The sequence below is a fragment of the Tetrao urogallus genome (genome assembly GCF_951394365.1).
Source record: "Tetrao urogallus genome assembly, chromosome: 2".
Taxonomy (NCBI): Eukaryota; Metazoa; Chordata; class Aves; order Galliformes; family Phasianidae; genus Tetrao; species Tetrao urogallus.
This window is the reverse complement of record NC_136814.1, coordinates 95,046,657-95,063,758: the sequence shown is the minus strand read 5'-3', so window position 1 is coordinate 95,063,758 and position 17,102 is coordinate 95,046,657. Positions and strand designations below refer to the sequence as shown.

At 43.3% G+C, this 17,102-nt stretch overlaps 1 protein-coding gene across 1 annotated transcript in view; it reads left to right on the top strand.

The window, feature by feature from the left end:
• Nucleotides 1–10,081: 10,081 nt before the first annotated feature.
• Nucleotides 10,082–17,102, top strand: part of ADAM17 (ADAM metallopeptidase domain 17) — a gene marked incomplete at both ends in the record, with an annotated part of 31,925 nt that continues 24,904 nt past the window's right edge. Inside the window, one exon of the mRNA XM_079549893.1 lies at nt 10,082–10,178. Within this exon, the coding sequence (XP_079406019.1) occupies nt 10,082–10,178 (97 nt within the window). The remainder of the gene's footprint in view (nt 10,179–17,102) is intronic.

Here is a 17,102-nt window from a genome sequence, read left to right as displayed (position 1 = left end):
AGGTTGGAATTAGCTCATCTCTAAGGTCCCTTCCAACCCAAACCATTTTATGATTCTTTGATGATTCTGTGATTTATTTAAGAGATGTGTCCACGTCTGTTTGCAGAAGACTGACTCACTTCATTTTGGAAATTAGTTATAATCAGATATTAACAACTGTTGGTTACTAAGGACCTAGGCTGAACCCACACCAGTAACCACACATCATCAGCTGCAAGTCTTCAGTCCTCTGAGCCTCTGAAACCTTTTCATAACTCATATTTCTACTTTCAAATGGAGATAGAAAAGTGTTATTAAAGTTCAAATTTTGCACTAAATATATTACTTGGACTGTAGCATGTTAGGTCACTTAAAAACACATCTGGCACAGTAACGACTGGTTGTATCGTCTGGAAAAATTGTAATACAAGTAAAATCCTTAAAGTCCTGTTTATGTTCTTGTACTGCAGTGTACAAGTAGCCAGTTAAATATTTCTTAAGGTAAATTGACCTTTTCAAACAACTTAAATGTCAACATTATTGAAGTCGTTACATGAAATGCCAAAGGCTTGCACTGTAGAAGCAATGGTGAAGTTTGATGAACAAACACAATAAAAAAAAAAAGCTAAGGTTTATCTTCTGTCATATGTGCAATATCTTTGCATTAACAGGAGCAAGAAGAAACCAAGTAACATGCATTTAGAGATCTTACAAAAATGTCTGCCATTCTACACTGCATTTTTCTTTGCGCTGCAAGAATTTCACCTAAAAAGTTCAGTTTTCTTTAATCTCAGTATAATTGCAGCAAAAAAAAAAGTAGCAACACATCCTTTCTTACCCTGGTTCCATCAAGGTTTCTCTTCAGGATGCATAGGACCATCTTTTAGATCAAAATAATGGTTTAATTTGCAGAGAACAATCTAGTGATATTACTAAGCCCTACAGGGAAATTACTCTGATAGCAAAGTATGCGCAGTGAAAAAATGCTGGCAGTACATCCTTTCAGATTGTAATCCTACTGAAAATAACAGGTATTGGTAAATACCCAACCACTGTTACTGTAATTCTGTGGCTATGGTGTTGCAGACACTGCTGCTCAAGAAGTTGTATCAAGAACACTGACTCCTGTGTAAAAGGTAAGATTTGGGCTATGGTGTCCAATCACAAAGTTTCCTGCCTTGGACTTTTCCCAGTCAGCTACCTTCGGGAGTGTTCCAAACAGCCCAGGCATCAGAGCAAGTGTAAGTAAACCTTTGTTCTGCATCATCAGTTACACCTTTTACTCTCCCTTTTATGACCTATATTTGTGAAGAACACAAGTCAGGAAAAAATGAACATAACCCACCAACAAACTAACCAGCCAGGGAAATAAACCACATACCTAGGAGTTCACAGCAGTTTAATGATAACACATACAAGGATAAACCATATTGAGCACCACTTCCCTGGTCAAATTGCAATATTTTTGCTGGAGCTCAAAGGGAAAAGAAAAGGCAGGGCAGACAAGCTATCAAGGGGGCAAATGAAAGATCAAACGCTCTGGCAGCATTACAGAGTTTGATCTTTTTCTCTTAAATTTTGTTCTCAGACACTTATTGACCTCCTCATCTTTCATGACCTCCTTCACGGCCTGTTTCAGCACCCTTCTCTGCCCTGATCCCACAGGGTCAGCCTGTCTGTGTCCCAGAGGCAGAGTTAGCTGCTGCAGATTTCTGAAAGAGGAGCAAATTTGAAGTGGCTGAAGCCAGGACTACAGGTAGCATAAGATCAGAATCAGGCTTCCTATGTGTATCTTAGAGATAGGAACGGTGTCCTTTGAACTGCATTCTTGATGATATTTGTCACATACTTCCTCATTAACTTCAAAAGGGTTTGATTCCTTTGATTACAGTGCTGTTTACCTGCTATCTTTACTAACAGGCATTTGCTCAGAGCAGTCACTCAAACCTTTATTATATTTACCCTGAAGTCCAAAATACTGTCATTTACAAACAGTCATATTAAATCCCTGGTTAAGTATAAAGCAGTATTCTTTTGAGATCAAAAGCATTAAAGAGTGATAACCAAGTATGAGCTTTGTCCTAGATTTGCAGTAAATTCTGTGCCCATGCTCACTTCTTTAGGGACCTTATAAGCTTCCTGCCTACCAGTTCTTTGCCATTAACAATACGCCGTCACATGTGAGAAACAGGAGCACTAAGTATTACTCTCAGTTCTCATAAAGAAAATTCTCCTGCCTCTAAAATAGCCACTTAAAATGGATCTGGCAGTGTGCTCATTTTCAGATCATTTCCCAGTTCTTTTGAATTAGTGCTTTACGTTAGCAGGTGTAGCAGGTGTGCAATAACTACAAATACTTGGCACTTACAGGGCATATTTGATCTATCTGTACCCACACTTTACTACTAGAAAACAAACTCACATACAGAAAGGAGATGACCTAGTCAAAACTCTCCCTGCTTCTATACAGGTTCCTTGAGCTAATTACAGCTGAAGAAATGTTTTGCCAGTAGTTTCCTTACTGTGCCCATGAGCGACTGGTACAGCCTCTGTGGAATGACGTGAAACGTGCTTTCAACAGCATGTTCAAGTAGGCTCTTTTGAGAGTTGACCAGATTCCAGTGGTCCAAACTCTTGGGAGACTGATGACCTAGTTTGACATTTGAGGACATAGAACCACTGAACTGCTCCTTGTGAGAGCATAGCTGTGCTACCAGCACCAAACACATTCCAGTTCAATGAAAAAGCCAGCTCAGCAGCTTATTTGATGACCAAGAAGGCAGATGTCAAGATATTTTACTACCACTATGCAGAGAACACTTTCAACCCAACCTCCAGTGTACAGTTTAATTACAAACACATCCAGAAGGATGACAGCCTACACAGGTATTGCCAGGGAACATGCCTTCTAGCAGCACTCTTCTGAGACAGGAGTGTCCTTGGAAGTATGAGTTGCTTTGTCTTCCTGTTGTGTGTACTGGATCAGATCTAGCTGGTAAGCAAATCACACAAGAGTGTAATCAGGCAGGGCTGGGGAGAGGCAACTGTATGAGTCACATATTCAGCACATGGAACTGAAAGCCCTGCAGTGGGAACAGACATGGTGCGCCATGAAGATGAGAGATCAAAGGCACATTAATACAAAGACACTTAAATGTAACGATCGAAAGCTCAGCCAACAGGCAGGCGACTCTTGAACCGTAGATTTTACGCAGTTCAAGCGTGCCTCCTGCATCATCTCCTTCATGCTGGCCATGTGGAGGATGGCTTGGCTGGGTAATCTGAACCCCAGCTGTTAATGAATCGAGCCAGCTGGTCCCTGTGAGCCTGACACTGGAAGGATGCCTGCAAGTCACGCACATACCTGCCCATTTAGCTGCGGTGAACTGGTGTCCCTGATGCAGGCTGCTCACAGGGACTTCCTTTTCTCTTGAGAATAGATTTCATGTGTGGATACTGATCACACAATTATTTTGTTATAGTGCTCATAGACACCAAGAAGTGACTTGGAAATAAATCCTCTTGGTCTTGCTTACAGAGTTTGCAGGATTATTTGGTCAGAGAAAGAATTGTGAGGAGTTGGATCTAGATTTCCTGCTCGGTGCAGTCACTTATTTAGAGCAGTAATGCTTCATACCTACAGTTGCTTAGAAAAGGGTGAGTTGAATGACTTGAAAATTAAAGTGAAGGATCAACCTTCTGAACAGTCTGATAGCTTGTTGACACTGAGGGCTGTACCAGCTCAGCAAAAAGCTGCCTGCATTCCTCCAGTTCTGGCACAAATAGGTTCATTCAGCCAGTGGTGCAAGCTAAGGTAGTTCTGCCCTGTCCTTCTGCTGCTAAGCCACCAGGCCATCACAGGAGATCAGAATTTCTTCTTCTTCTAGTCCTGGTTTTGTCCCTCACTAGAGGCTTTCAAGATGGTGCCCAGGGGAGCCTTAAGACAGACACATAATTTCTCACTGTGTAAGAGAAGAATCACTGCAACATTTCAACACAGCAGAATGTTTATTCAAGAGCACCTGGTTCTGCAGGAGACTCTGAGCTCCTATTTTCAGCGTGGAAGCCAAGTAAGATACATGGTCTTATTTTTTGACTGAGGCATTTCAAGCTATTCTCAGGAATGCCACATTCACAAATGTGGCCTACGACAGCTCTAATGAGAATACCGAGCAAAGGCTAACGCTACGTTCCATGTATTCCATGAATTGCTCTCTATTTGAGTTCTTGCCAAAAGCCTAGATGGCATTAATGCATTCCAGCACAGCCTTCTTCTAGCTCACTTTTTTTTCTGTTTCTTGCTAGTGTAGATCGTGCAGCATTCAATACATTAATTTTTCATAATGTTAAGTCTCCACTGACACTTACATACCATATTGCCAACATAGCTTGTGGGAAAACCACAAGAGTTTTACTTTGCAGCCCTCACTTATGGGAATAAACCTCACTTGTGAAGTCAATGTATACTGATTTCAGAGTTTGTCCCAAAGAGCTTCATTTCAAGAGTCCAGTAGCAGCAGTCCAGTACCTGAAGGGGGCCTACAGGAAAGCTGGGGAGGAATTTTTTTTTATGAGGTCATGGAACGATGGGACAGGGGAAATGGTTATAAGGTGGAAGAGGGCAGGTTTAGAGTAGATATTAGGAACAAATTCTTTACTGTGAAGGTGGTGATGCACTGGAACAGGTTGCCCAGTGAGGTTGTGGATGCCCCCTCCCTGGAAGCATTCAAGGCCAGGCTGGATGGGGCTGAGAGCACCCTGATCTGGAGGGAGGTGTCCCTGCCCGTAGCAGGGGGTTGGAACTAGGTGATCTTACATGTCCCTTCCAACCCAAAGCACTCTTCGATTCTGTGATTTGCGCCTTATAAAGCGTCCTCAATAGTCTAACAAAAAATGCACAGGGACCATTTTATGTATATAAAGATGTAGACTTAGATACGTACACATACACACAAACGCACAGACAGAGCAGTCTGCAGATCTTTCCAAATCTTCATGTGTGCAATTTAATCAGCTAAAATTTCTGGTAATGTTTTTTGCAGTCCAGTAGATGTATGTTCATTTGTTTAGCTGCCAGACTTCACTTGAGTTGCTAGTGTGTGCTGGTAATAGGTTCCCTCTGTATCTCCTACACCAAAATAGTACTGCTGGAGCCCAGCCCATGTTCCATTACTTCCCAAAAGATCACATTAGCAGACCTTGCATTAACAGTATATATGTATTAGCCTGATATAAAAATATTGCCCAGAAGTACATTTTATCTTACCTAACACTTAGATCCTTTTTTCTTCTATTGCAAACTTCAAAATAAGAAAAGTCTGCTTTCTTAGAAGAAAAAAGAAAATCAACAAAAATACTGATATCAAATGAAAAGCTGAATAGCAGTGCCAGAGATGTTAACTTTTGCCAGTGTCCATGACATCTATTCTGTGGGAAAGAGAAATCACAAGGATATATTTTAGAATCAAAACAAAGCCTGGCAATGTGAAATCAGGTTCTGTTCTCCTTTTTGCAGCTGTGAGTATTATCAAACAATTGCACTGATATGACAATAACAAAGCTACAAAATGGATCCTTTGAACTTAAAGGGAAGTATGGAGTCCTGGTACATTCATACATACTTATAAACGTAATCCCAGCACTGACAGAAGATTAAAAACTAAGAATAGGCTATCACAGTCAAAATGATCAAACAGAACAGAATGTGTCCCTCCACTACATATTGCGAGATCCTTCCAGGCCAGACTTCGTGAGGCATGGACAGTGGAACCACGGGACCTGTTAAAATCAGAGTCTGTACTAAGGGAATTGCAGAAATTGCCTAATGTGACTTAGGAAAAGATTTTAAACCCCATCTTGTTTGCATTTAAACCAGCGTTAAAGTTTTGGTTCTCTGATCAGGGCTGGGATATCTATGAAAATATGAACCACCTTGCCAGAGTGCATCCAGAGACGTCTGTAAAGGAGAGAAAGGCAGGTGTGGAAAATAACCAGCAAATCGTAAAGATGAGTGTTTTGTAGTCATCCTCACAACATGGAGCATTAGAAAACTCTGGAAAACTCCTGAGTGGCTCTGTTGGTGACATATGGTGGATCTTTAATATGTATGTCCAGTTCTAAGAGAGTGGCAAGCTTTAAAAAACAAAAAGGTTGGTGTCATTTTTTTTTTTCCCCTATTAGGGAAAAAGTGTATCAGTCAGATGGCAGAAGTATTTTTGTTATTTATGTATGTAATCCTACGTAAACATGCATCACCTTTCCTAAAAAAGGAACAGATGGAAGAATGGCAGCACCATCTCCTGGTCGATATAGGAAATGGGGACCAGTTTGTATCAGAAAGAAGGGACAAGTAGTTTCTTTGTGGGTTTGAAAAGGACTGTACCAGGAAGTAACTTCACAACAGATACACTTCAGAGAAGAAAAACATTTGGTGTTGTTATGATTACGGAGAGCACACACTCACAACTACGAAGAACAAATTAAGGTCGCTTCTCCCTTTAAAAAGCTCTCCCATGTTGGCTTCTCTGTTTTTCTTTGCTTGTAGTAATAGCAGATTTCAAAACTATCATGGCATATAAGTGAGGCCAGTTGCAGTGCATTAATAAAGTCTTGAAAGATAATAGAAGACCACAGAAGTTTCCTGTAGTTAGAAAATAATGGAATATGTTAATTTCCAGAGCTGTAGCCAAATTTCTGTCTTGCTGAGTAGGTAGGGAAAATAGCAGAACAATATTGTAAATACCATAAACTGCTGGATCATTAAAGTGGAAAGCTGTTACACACATTTAGAAAGCGACAACAGGCCAAACTAAGTGAGAGTAAGGCCTGAGAAGGGAGACTAAGTTGGGCAACTTGGTAAAAGACAGCCATAGAAGAGAAGAGGGAAGAAAACAAGAGGAAGGAAGAGAGATTCTAGAAACTTCTACAGCTTTTTCTTGCAAAGGGTAGAATTGGCATGTCACAGGCGTCCAGATCTCATTTATCAGAACCATCTCAAACAGCATGAGGGAAAAGACTTGGCACTAGGTCCAATTTTCTGGTGTATTAAATGAGAATAAAGCACTCCTTGCGTTACACAAACAGGAATGGCTGTTTGCTGGTTTTCCGTTCTTGTTTTATGCTTTGAGGGTTATTTTGCTTTGAGAAACTCCTGAGTGCTTCTAAGGAATTTTTGTTGTAGATGATCATGAAAGTTACGAAAGATGAGAGTTACAAAATCATTCGTTTCTCCTCACCCTCCTCCTAAAGGAAGAACGCTCCTTATAAGACACAGGTCTTTACCCAACTGAAGATTCAAAACCCGAAAGTCATAGGGGATCCAATGATTCCCATGGGAAAATATGCAGTTTTGTACAGCCCACAGTCTTGCACATGGGTGGGGTGCAGTTTTGCTTATCTCATTAGCTCAGAACCAAGATCAGGCCTTTTGCCTCGGGGCATCATTTCCTATTCAAACATGCACTAAACAAAAGTAATTCTCAATCACTGTGCCATAAAATCTAGCTTCCTTTCTAATCAAATCATTAAACAGTATATTTTAGGAATTCTCTGGTTAGTGATATAATGTCTTTCACCAAAACACACTAAATGCTGTTTCCTCATTCATGTTTCATCATCTCTTTATGCATTTATCATATTCATGTTTAGTTCTTAACCACACAAGTAACAATTAAAATTCCTTAATGGGGGAAGAAAGCATTCCTATCAATACTGGGTATCAGCAAGCTCTGAAAGTGTTCTTGTACTAGACATGGTGCGATGTTTGTATAAATCCCCCAAATAAAACAAAATTTACACCTAGACATGCCATCAGACTAACATAGGGATACAAAATAAGTGATTCTTATTAACACGGAACAAACAATATTACTAAATCAATCACACTTTTTTAATTACTATTTACTGTTATACTAATTACAGTGTCTAAACATCTTAATCTACAACTCCATTGTGCTTGATTTTGTCAAAATACAAATCACAAATACTCCATAGCCCTAAAAATATTTATGGACAAACAACTTTTATTGTTAGCACGTCCCTGTGAGATAAGAAATAAATGGAAGAAAAATATTGAGTGGGAAAATACAACTGATAAGTGAAAAAGAAACCTACTTGGCTTTCTGTATCTTGCCTAGAGAAGGTACAAAGCAGCAAAAGATAAAAATTCCACACCTCAATAAAACATAAAACAGATCTGTTCTGAGACCTGTGCAAACCAATAAATGATTTGAAAACAGGCAAAGCTAGTTTGTACATTAAAAACAACGACAACAAACCATAAAAAAAACAACCAAGCAAACAAAAGCCAGCAAGAACCCTTTCTGAAAAGCCCTATATAAAGTCAATTCTGAAGAGCTGCAGGAGGTCCTCACAATATTACATGACACCTGACAAAACAGCAAGTGAAAATCAATGATGCCAAATGCCGAGTTATATCCTTCAACAAACAGTCACAGTGAAGAACACCAGTTCATCTAGTAGTTGTTAGTACTTAGGAAAAGAGATCCTGGAATATGCGTGAAATTTCAGCTTCCCAAAATCTCTACTCTGTACTCAGTAGAAGTTTATAAGCAGAAAAGACAGCAGAACTTAGACATAAGCAGTGGCAGAGGATATATATTATAGATATATTATATATGAAAGTACAGAAACAGTCAACAAGGATAAACATAAATATGAAACATGCCATGCGAGGGAAGACTAAATGAAATAGAACCTTTCATTTTGGGGGAGAAAAAACAAGCCTTTGAGGGTTATGATAGAAATCATGGATGGTATTGAAGAGAAAAGGTACAAAGCTCAACAATGAATCATCTGCAAGAGAACAAGAGAATTTCAATAATCTTAGTGTATCAAGTGCCAAAGCTTGTGAGTTCTGGAATCCACCAAGAGAACTGGGTGAAAAAGCAGCATTCAGAGAGAAAGCTACAAGACTAGGAGTATGCAAATCTCACAGTGAAAGAAAGTCATCAATGTACCTTCATATCTGACTACTTACTCATAAATAATTTGAATGAGGAGGCGAGGACTGAGAAGACAAAGCCTTCTGATACCATGTTGTTCATGGAAGGAAAGACAAGGTGTGGCTGAGAAGAACTGTAGAACCTCTCAGTACTCAGGGCTCAATTAGCCACAGCTATTCTGTAGAACGTGGGAGACATTCTACAGAACGAATGGCTCTGGCATTCACCTCACGGAGACTCACAATGCTGTCTGAATCCTGGTAAGATACCCTACACCATCTGTGAGGGTGGACAGATGCTGGAACAGGTTGTCAGTGAGGTTGTGGATGTCCCCTCCCTGGAAGCATTCAAGGCCAGGCTGGATGGGGCTGTGAGCACCCTGGTCTGGTGGGAGGTGTGCCTGCCTGTAGCAGGGGGTTGGAACTGGATGATCCTAAAGGTCCCTTCCAACCCAAACCATACTATCATCCTCTGATCTGAAGCAGAACTCACATCTCGGCAGCTGACCTGAGCCTTCAGTGGCTGGCCATAAAAAAGATGATTTTCAGTACTGAGAGATGCAAAGTGATGCAAGCGAGGAAAAAATAATTCCGTACTACGAGAATAACAGACCATTTTGCACAGACCACTGCACTTGAGCAGTGAGATCTTGCAACCCCAGTAGGTGTCTGTAGGACAGTGGCAGCTCAGTGAACTACATTAATATTTAGGAAAAAAAAGCCACCAACATCGAGAGCACAAAAAGCAATTGTGCCGCTTTGTATACCCAGTGCACGCCCGTATCTTCAACACTGCACTCTGCGCCCATCCCGCTATCCAGTAGAGTTGGAAGAGCTCATAGAAGAGCAACGAACATCCCCCATCTGAGCCGACGCACACTTCAGACAGCCACTCGGGAAGCAGCGCAGCGCAGCGCAGCGCCGCCTAAGATGGCGGCTCCGCCCGCACCCACAGTGCTCCGCGCGGGGCCGCGCTTCCGGGTACGGGCCCTGGAGGGCGGCGGGCCCGGGGCGGCGTGAGGTGCTGCGGGCGGGCGGGCGGGCGGGCGGGCGGAGCGCGAAGTTGGCCGGACCGAATGTGAGCGGCGGAACGGAGGAGCGGGCGGACGGAGGAGCGGGAGGGAGCCGCGCGCTCGGACCATGAGGCTCCGGCTGTGGCTGGTCTCTGCCCTGATGCTGCTCTGGGCGCCGGGCGGGCTGCGGGCGCTGGGGCGGCCGCCGCGAGAGCTGCGCTACGGTAAGGGGCGGGGAGGGAGGAGGTGGGGAGCGCTGCCGCGGCCTAGGTACGTGTGAGGGAGAGCGGCTGCCCTGCGCTGAGCGGAACGGGGAGGGCCGTGAGGGCAGGGCTGGGGCTGCCGGAGGCCCTGCGGTCCTGCTGCCGCCGGTGCGAAGCGCTGGGCCTCGGTGCGGAGAGAGCGCCGTGCCTCCGCTGTGTGCCCACAGGGTTTCTCGCAGCAGGGGTAGCGCGGGCGGTCCTGTGAACGTTGTCCCTTCGTGGCTCTGTTTGGAGTCGCCACTGCGGAGAGCGTGAAGCTGCTGGAGCTGAAGGTGGCTTCTAGGGAGCTTAACGTGGAGAAAGGCTGTTTTATCTAGCTCCCGTACCTGAGTACCTATGTATGCTTACTTTGGAATAAACGTGAGAAGTAATTCAAATGACTTCTTGGAGACCGGGTCTCTTGTGAAGAAGTTTTAATTTGCGATTGCAGTGGTGGGTGTCCTGCAAGCAGAGTGCACGACCAGATACACATCATGGACTTATATCCCCTATCTGCTGACACTGAGTGTTCCTCCTGTTTCATCCTTGATTGAGTACTCCAGGTTCACCATCTATCCAAAGCTTGCTATCTCCCTCCCATTATCGCTCCATAATTTGTTACCTCCTGACCTCTGCTAGTTTTGTAAATGTTTATCTTGTCTGCCCCATCCATTTCCCTAATCTTGACACTGGAGCCTCTTGCTTTCTGCTACGTATCTACCTATCCAAGCTTAGCTGGTATCCTAGCTGGTCAGTGGGATTTTTCAGTTGCAAAAGCATATTTGTCGCTCTCACACTTTTCCTGCTGCCAGGTTCACATTCTTTGCACACGCATCCCCTACGCAGTTGACAAAGTCTGTTTCTCTTTGTTTCTTCAAGTAAGTGGAATCCATAAAGCAGTTGCCTGATCTCCCACCATGTACCTGCCAGATAAGTTTGTTTCTTCTTATGCAGTTCTGGGTGCGTATGTATGTCTTACAGCCTTTACCTTTGGTAGCTCACTCTCCCCCGCTGATATTCCCAAGGGAGGAGAGTACACAAATTAACCTGCCAGACAGTCTCCTCTTACCTCTCAATGTGCACACTTTATTCGTTAACCACAGTCAAACCTTACCTTGTATCAAGGGTCCTGAGGTATGTCCCTTTGGTTCAACATTCCATTACTTACGCAAAAACACTATGTCATCTCCCACATAAAGATGTGGCAGATCTCTGTGATGAGCATGAGCTTCTCCCTGTGGAGAAGCAGAGGCTGCGGTCACTCGTTGCCCACTCTGGTGTCACCAGGTGGTGACTGCCTTGGGCCCACCTCCTTGTGTAGATCTTGGATACCTGGCAGGTACCAGCCTGTGCCTCTGTCACTCTCCCACACATCCGGTTGACTTTTTGTTCAGTGCAGGCCACAGCAGTTAGTCACTGCAGGAAGCAGGTGGGGATAGCACCCAGCAGGGGATGTTCCAGGAAGTGTAGCAAAATGCAACAAATACAGCACCTCCCTTTAGCATCAAGGTCAGGGGCTTCTTCAGGCAGAGGTCACATCTGGGGCCATCAGATGTTAGACCTTCTAAAGAACCCAATTGCTACAAACTTGTGTAACCTTACCTGATTCTTCTGTGTTCCTGGCCTCTGTACCACCATGCCCAGACTATGAGCTCTTCCATTTTATTAAGTGATGTGTGGAGGAGAAACTCCTTTCTTCTACTTGCTTCTAAACTGTCACTCTTGGGTTCTGTTGCCAGAAATAGAGGATATGGAACGATTAGTCATTTTCCCCATACTGTAGTGACTTGCAGACATTTATAATCTTTCACCTTTGTCTTTTTTTTTTTCTGCAAGTGACAGAAGCTTGGTCTGTGTAATAATTCTTAGCATGAGAAAAAGTTCACGAGTTTACTGGTCTCTGTTCCTTTCATGTATATGCCTTGTATTGGTATGGATTTTTATTTATGTGAGATGCATGGCATGCTAGAACTGCAGTCAGCATTTGTGATACAGAGATGCCATGGGTTACTAATGATGAAGCACAGTGATTAATGCTTTTTATTTTGGCCTCTCTTTTTGTTGTTTAGTAGTCATTCCAAGACCTTTTCCTTAAGTAGCAGCAACTATGCTGAAGTACTTTGCACAAGTATAGTAAGGCTTTTTTTTTTTGCATTTATCTCACACACTGAATTTCATGAAGCATTTTGTTGTTCTATCACTCAGTAAATTGAATCTGTAAAAGCATTTTGTGAGGGAGCTCATCTAAAATTTTTATAAATCCAGATAGGCTCAGTTAATTGTGTTATGCTTATCCATGCATTTTCTCCTTTCAGAAGGCTAATAAGTTACTGCTAATTCCATAAAGACGTATGGAGGCTGCTCACTGCTATCTTATTTAGCCACAGGTCTAGTAGTTCTCACTTTGTTGTTGTTATCTGTTTGTCAGGGAAGCAAAAGTCAATGATTTTTTTGGTTCTTTTTTGGTGCAATTCTTTAGCATTCGTTCTTGGGGGTTATCTTTGCAGCTTAGTTGTTTTAGGAGCCCCTTTGATTATTTCTCTGGATTGTTCTTTTGGTGATAGTAATGGCTGTTTCAGATGGTAGCTTTGTTTTTGACAAACTGCTCTTCAAAACCTTTTTGCCTATTTCACTCTGATTTTATGTTCATCTTTCATTGGAGTTCTGTTTCCCTAACTTTACACACAGCTCAGTTTTCTGAAATGTCATCTTTTCTTTGTAATAACTTCTTTGTTCTGGTTAACCTGAGGTTGAGTTTTCTAGACTGAAATAATTCACAGCTCTGACAAGTAGCCTCTTTCATGAAGTTCCAAGGGTTGTTGTTTCATGGCTAAGAGCTTTATTGCTCATCTCTTTAAAAGCTTATTTATTTCAGCAAGGAAAAAGTATTATTGAGTGAAAACAGAATTTGACAGAATAGAATACGTAGATGAAAAAGACTTGTGTCATTTCCTAGCATTTTTCAGCTGAAAGAATGTTAGGGTGTGGTGCTCCAGCAGTTTAAACTGACCTAAATTGGGACTGCCACAATCCTGCTTTCTGATCCCTTCCTCATTTTTGTGAGTGCATGCGTGGAGCTGAGCTGCCTGGAAGCTGATCGCCATCTTTTGGTAAGGGGCACAGTGTCTCTGTTGGGGTAGCGTGTGCCATCTGTTCCCTGTACTCACTAATAGTGTGACTGCCCTGTGATTGTGGAATGGGGAGAGATTGTGCACAGGCTGAGGATTGGAGGTAGGAGCACATCAGCCTCAGTTTGAATTGCTTCCAGTTTGTGTGGAAGCGGTGTTCCTCACAGGGTGTAGAGGAGCAGCGCTGAGCTCTGCTCTGTGTGACTGCAGCAGGGCCCGAGGGAAGGGCATGGAGCTGTGTTGGGGGACAGCTGGGGGTTAGGGGTGGGTTCTGCACCAGAAGGCACTGGGCATGGACCAGGCTGCACAGGGCTGTGGGCACGGCCCCGAGTGCTGGAGTTCAAGGAGCATCTGGACACTGCTCTCAGACACAGGGGTTGATTTTGGCTGGTCCTATGTGGAGCTGGAAGTTAGACTCAGTTGTGGGTCCCTGCCGACTTGGGATATTGTGTGATTTTCTACTGGTCAATACAATGACTTATTATAGTTTTGCCTTTGAAAATTTAATGCCAGCTCTTACTTTTTTTTTTTTTTTTTTTTTTTTTTTTTTTCATTTGTCCTTTATCTCTGAAGATAACCTTTTATAACTATTAAATATTTACGCTGTTTGTTGGAGCTCAGACATGTCTGAATGATAACGGGCCTTAATGTACTTGAAAAGAACAGCACAAATATCCAGCTTCAGCGTTGCTGACTGTTTTGCCATAACTGTATTACTTCAGTCCGTTTTCCATTGCAGCACATTGCCACAGAGTGTTATGTACCTACTCAGGATTGCCTAGAATGTAATCTGCTGTATGCAACATCTGACTTAGTCTAACATTTCTCGAGATCTCTAAATATAAGCTAGGCAGGGAGAAATGCAATAGCTGTTGCTGTCTTGGGCAGGCAACATTCTTTGAATTGCTCACTTATGCAATATAGAAAAGATCACTAAGAGATTCTGAGGCAGATAATCTGGCCTTGAGTTGTTTTATCTCAGTACTTCTCAAAGACCGCACACAGCTCAAAATGAATTGCATCAGATAAAGAAATGACTGATTAAAATCGTTCAGTAAGGATCTGTGTGACATACATTAGAAGACCATAATTTATGACTTATTGAATGAAAAAAAAAATGGTGGTGATGATGGATAAACTTAGCTTAGTGATGCAGAAGGCAGCATAAATCATCCACAGTCAATTTTGAATTATCCATCACCCTCAGTGGGACAAGGCACAGAAAGTCCTTAAAGCCAAGAACATATCTGTATATCTGTACAGGAGGGAAGGGGCTGGAAGTTTACCTTCATGTCAGGAGTGTGCAGTGAGATAATTGCTGACAAAATCCTTATGCAAGCTTCACAGAAACACAGAATCATAGGATCACTGAAGTTGGAAAAGAGCTACAAGATCATCCAGTCCAACCATCCACCAGTCACCAATAGTTCCATATCTCTCAACACAAAATCCAAACGTTCCTTGAACGCCTCCAGGGTCGGTGACTCCACCACCTCCCTGGGCAGCCCGTTCCAGTGCCTCTTTCAGAAAAGTAGTATTTCCTAACGTCCAGCCTCAATCTCCCCTGGCGCAGCTTGAAGCCAAAATTTAATAGAGGTTAAACTTTGTTCTTCTGGGTGGAAGTGTGCGTGTGTTAGAAAATGGGGCAAGACCTAGGTAAGAGGCAAATAATGTAAGTAGTTCCGTGCTCTGTCATTCCATTGGTGTTTCTTATCCTATTTTAATGTTCTGTATAGCAAAACAGCTATTTTGGTTTGAGCTGGCATAGCAGTTTCACTCCAAAAGCTGAAGTTTGGGGGTGTGCATCACAGTGTACCACACAGAGGAGAATCCAAGAACGTGCAGCCTGAGCAGCAGTGTGTTTGGTGTGTGATTCCAGCCCAGGGTGCTGTGCGATGGTTTTGGTCATTGCAGGAATTCATAGAGGCAATGTTTTCCACAGGCAGTGTTACAGGCTGTAGTAAACCTGTACACTTTGTCTCCCTTACAAACAGCAAATGCTTCATGTAGACATAGCCTGTCTTACTGAATGTAAATCATTGCTGATTTTTTTGCTGTGTTTTGGTGGATGTTTCTGTAGAGGTACTTAACTGTGGTGGTTTTACCCTGAGGGTCAGCTGAACTGCTGCGTTATTCCTCCTCCTCAAAGGAAGAGGGGCAGAAAATACTGTGGAAAAGGGCTCAAGGGCTGAGATAAGGACAGAGAGATCACCTACCAGTTACTGTCATGGCTGAAACAGACTCAGTACAGTGAGAGTAATATAGTTTATAGCCTGTTACTAACAGGCTTCTCCTGTTCTCCCCCACATGCAAGGGAGTGGGGGCTGTGGTCAGTCATAACGCTTCATCTCTGCTACTCCTCCTCGGTCACTCTCTGCACCTTGTAGGTCCCTCCCACAGGATGCTGTCCTTCCTGAGCTGATCCCACCTGGGCTTCCCATAGGCTGCAGCTCTCCGAGCAATACTCTGGCATGGCTCTGTACCACAGGGCCCACCCTTCAAGGATTGCTTCAGCACGGGGTCCTGCAGGTAGCAGCTCCCCCAGTCCTCCTGCGCCACTGCAGGCTGCTCTCAGTGGGCAGCAGCTCCAGCTGGGGGTTACTCCTGCAGACGTATCCATGGGCTGCAGTCTCCTCTGTGCAGCAGCCACTTCTGCGTGTGGAGATCTGCTCTGCTTGGTGCCCATGGGCTGCAGGGAGCCAGCTTGCTCCACTGTGTGCTAACACAGGGCACCCCTGTAGCCCCAGAGCCTTGCCTAAAGTACTTCTTGTGGCTTCTCTTCTCTTGTTTATGTGAATCAGTCAACATTCTAATTTTCAACTGAGAAAAACAATTGAATATGATCGAAGTATAATTCTGCAGACAAGTACTTAAAGTCAGCTAAGAGAAGAACCTCAGCACTACAATTGTTACAAACTAACTACTGCAAGATTTTTGTTGTGAGAATGTATCCGTTTGGTTATGTGGCTTTGGTTTATGCATGTAAGCAGTATGAGCGACCAAAAGTGGAACGTCGCCTTGCATTCAAGGTTGCTCTTTGTAGTATTTTTTTCTTTTCTCCCACAGTTAAAAACTGACAGCTGAGTAGTGCTGTTCGTGGCTGATGGCAGCAGTGACTCATCCCAATTTCACTCTTCTGCTCTGGGTTAACATGCTCGGTGTGGGGATTTCCTGCAGTCCTCTGGACACCGGTGGTTCTGATTATCTTCCTGATGCTTGCCATTCCTGGAGGTGTATGTGACTGTACTGATTGTCTGCCTGCAACTTCTCCACTTTTCAGCTCGTGTTTGTGTGGTTCATGTCCTAATCTCTTGCCTTGCCTTCCTGTGCTGCTTTTAGTATTGTCCTTTTTTCCTCCTTGAAACCTGCATTAACCTACACAGGTACATGGCCTAGGGGCTGAGAGGGGAAGGAGGCTCTGTTCTGCAGGGAGGCACCTGTGGCAGCCTCCCACTCAGTTTTGATCTGCAATTAATGAGATGTTGAGCAAGTTTTTAGTATCCTCTGCATTCCCTGCCTTCCTTTTTTATCTTACAGATTTTTGCTGAAACTGTCAAGCTCTGCCCCTCAGTGCTATGATATGCCTTGAGTTTTGGAAGGCCACATCTGAGCGAGTGCAAAGTAATGTCCAAAAGGAAAAGTGCAGTCAGAGAGGAGGGGACTAATCTCACCACGGTAGCCCACACAGTAATTAATCTCTGCTTGGAATCAGTTCCACTCTTTTTTTTTAGTATTTATTTATTTGGGAAACAGCAGGGTTTTGTGGTTTGCAAGCTCA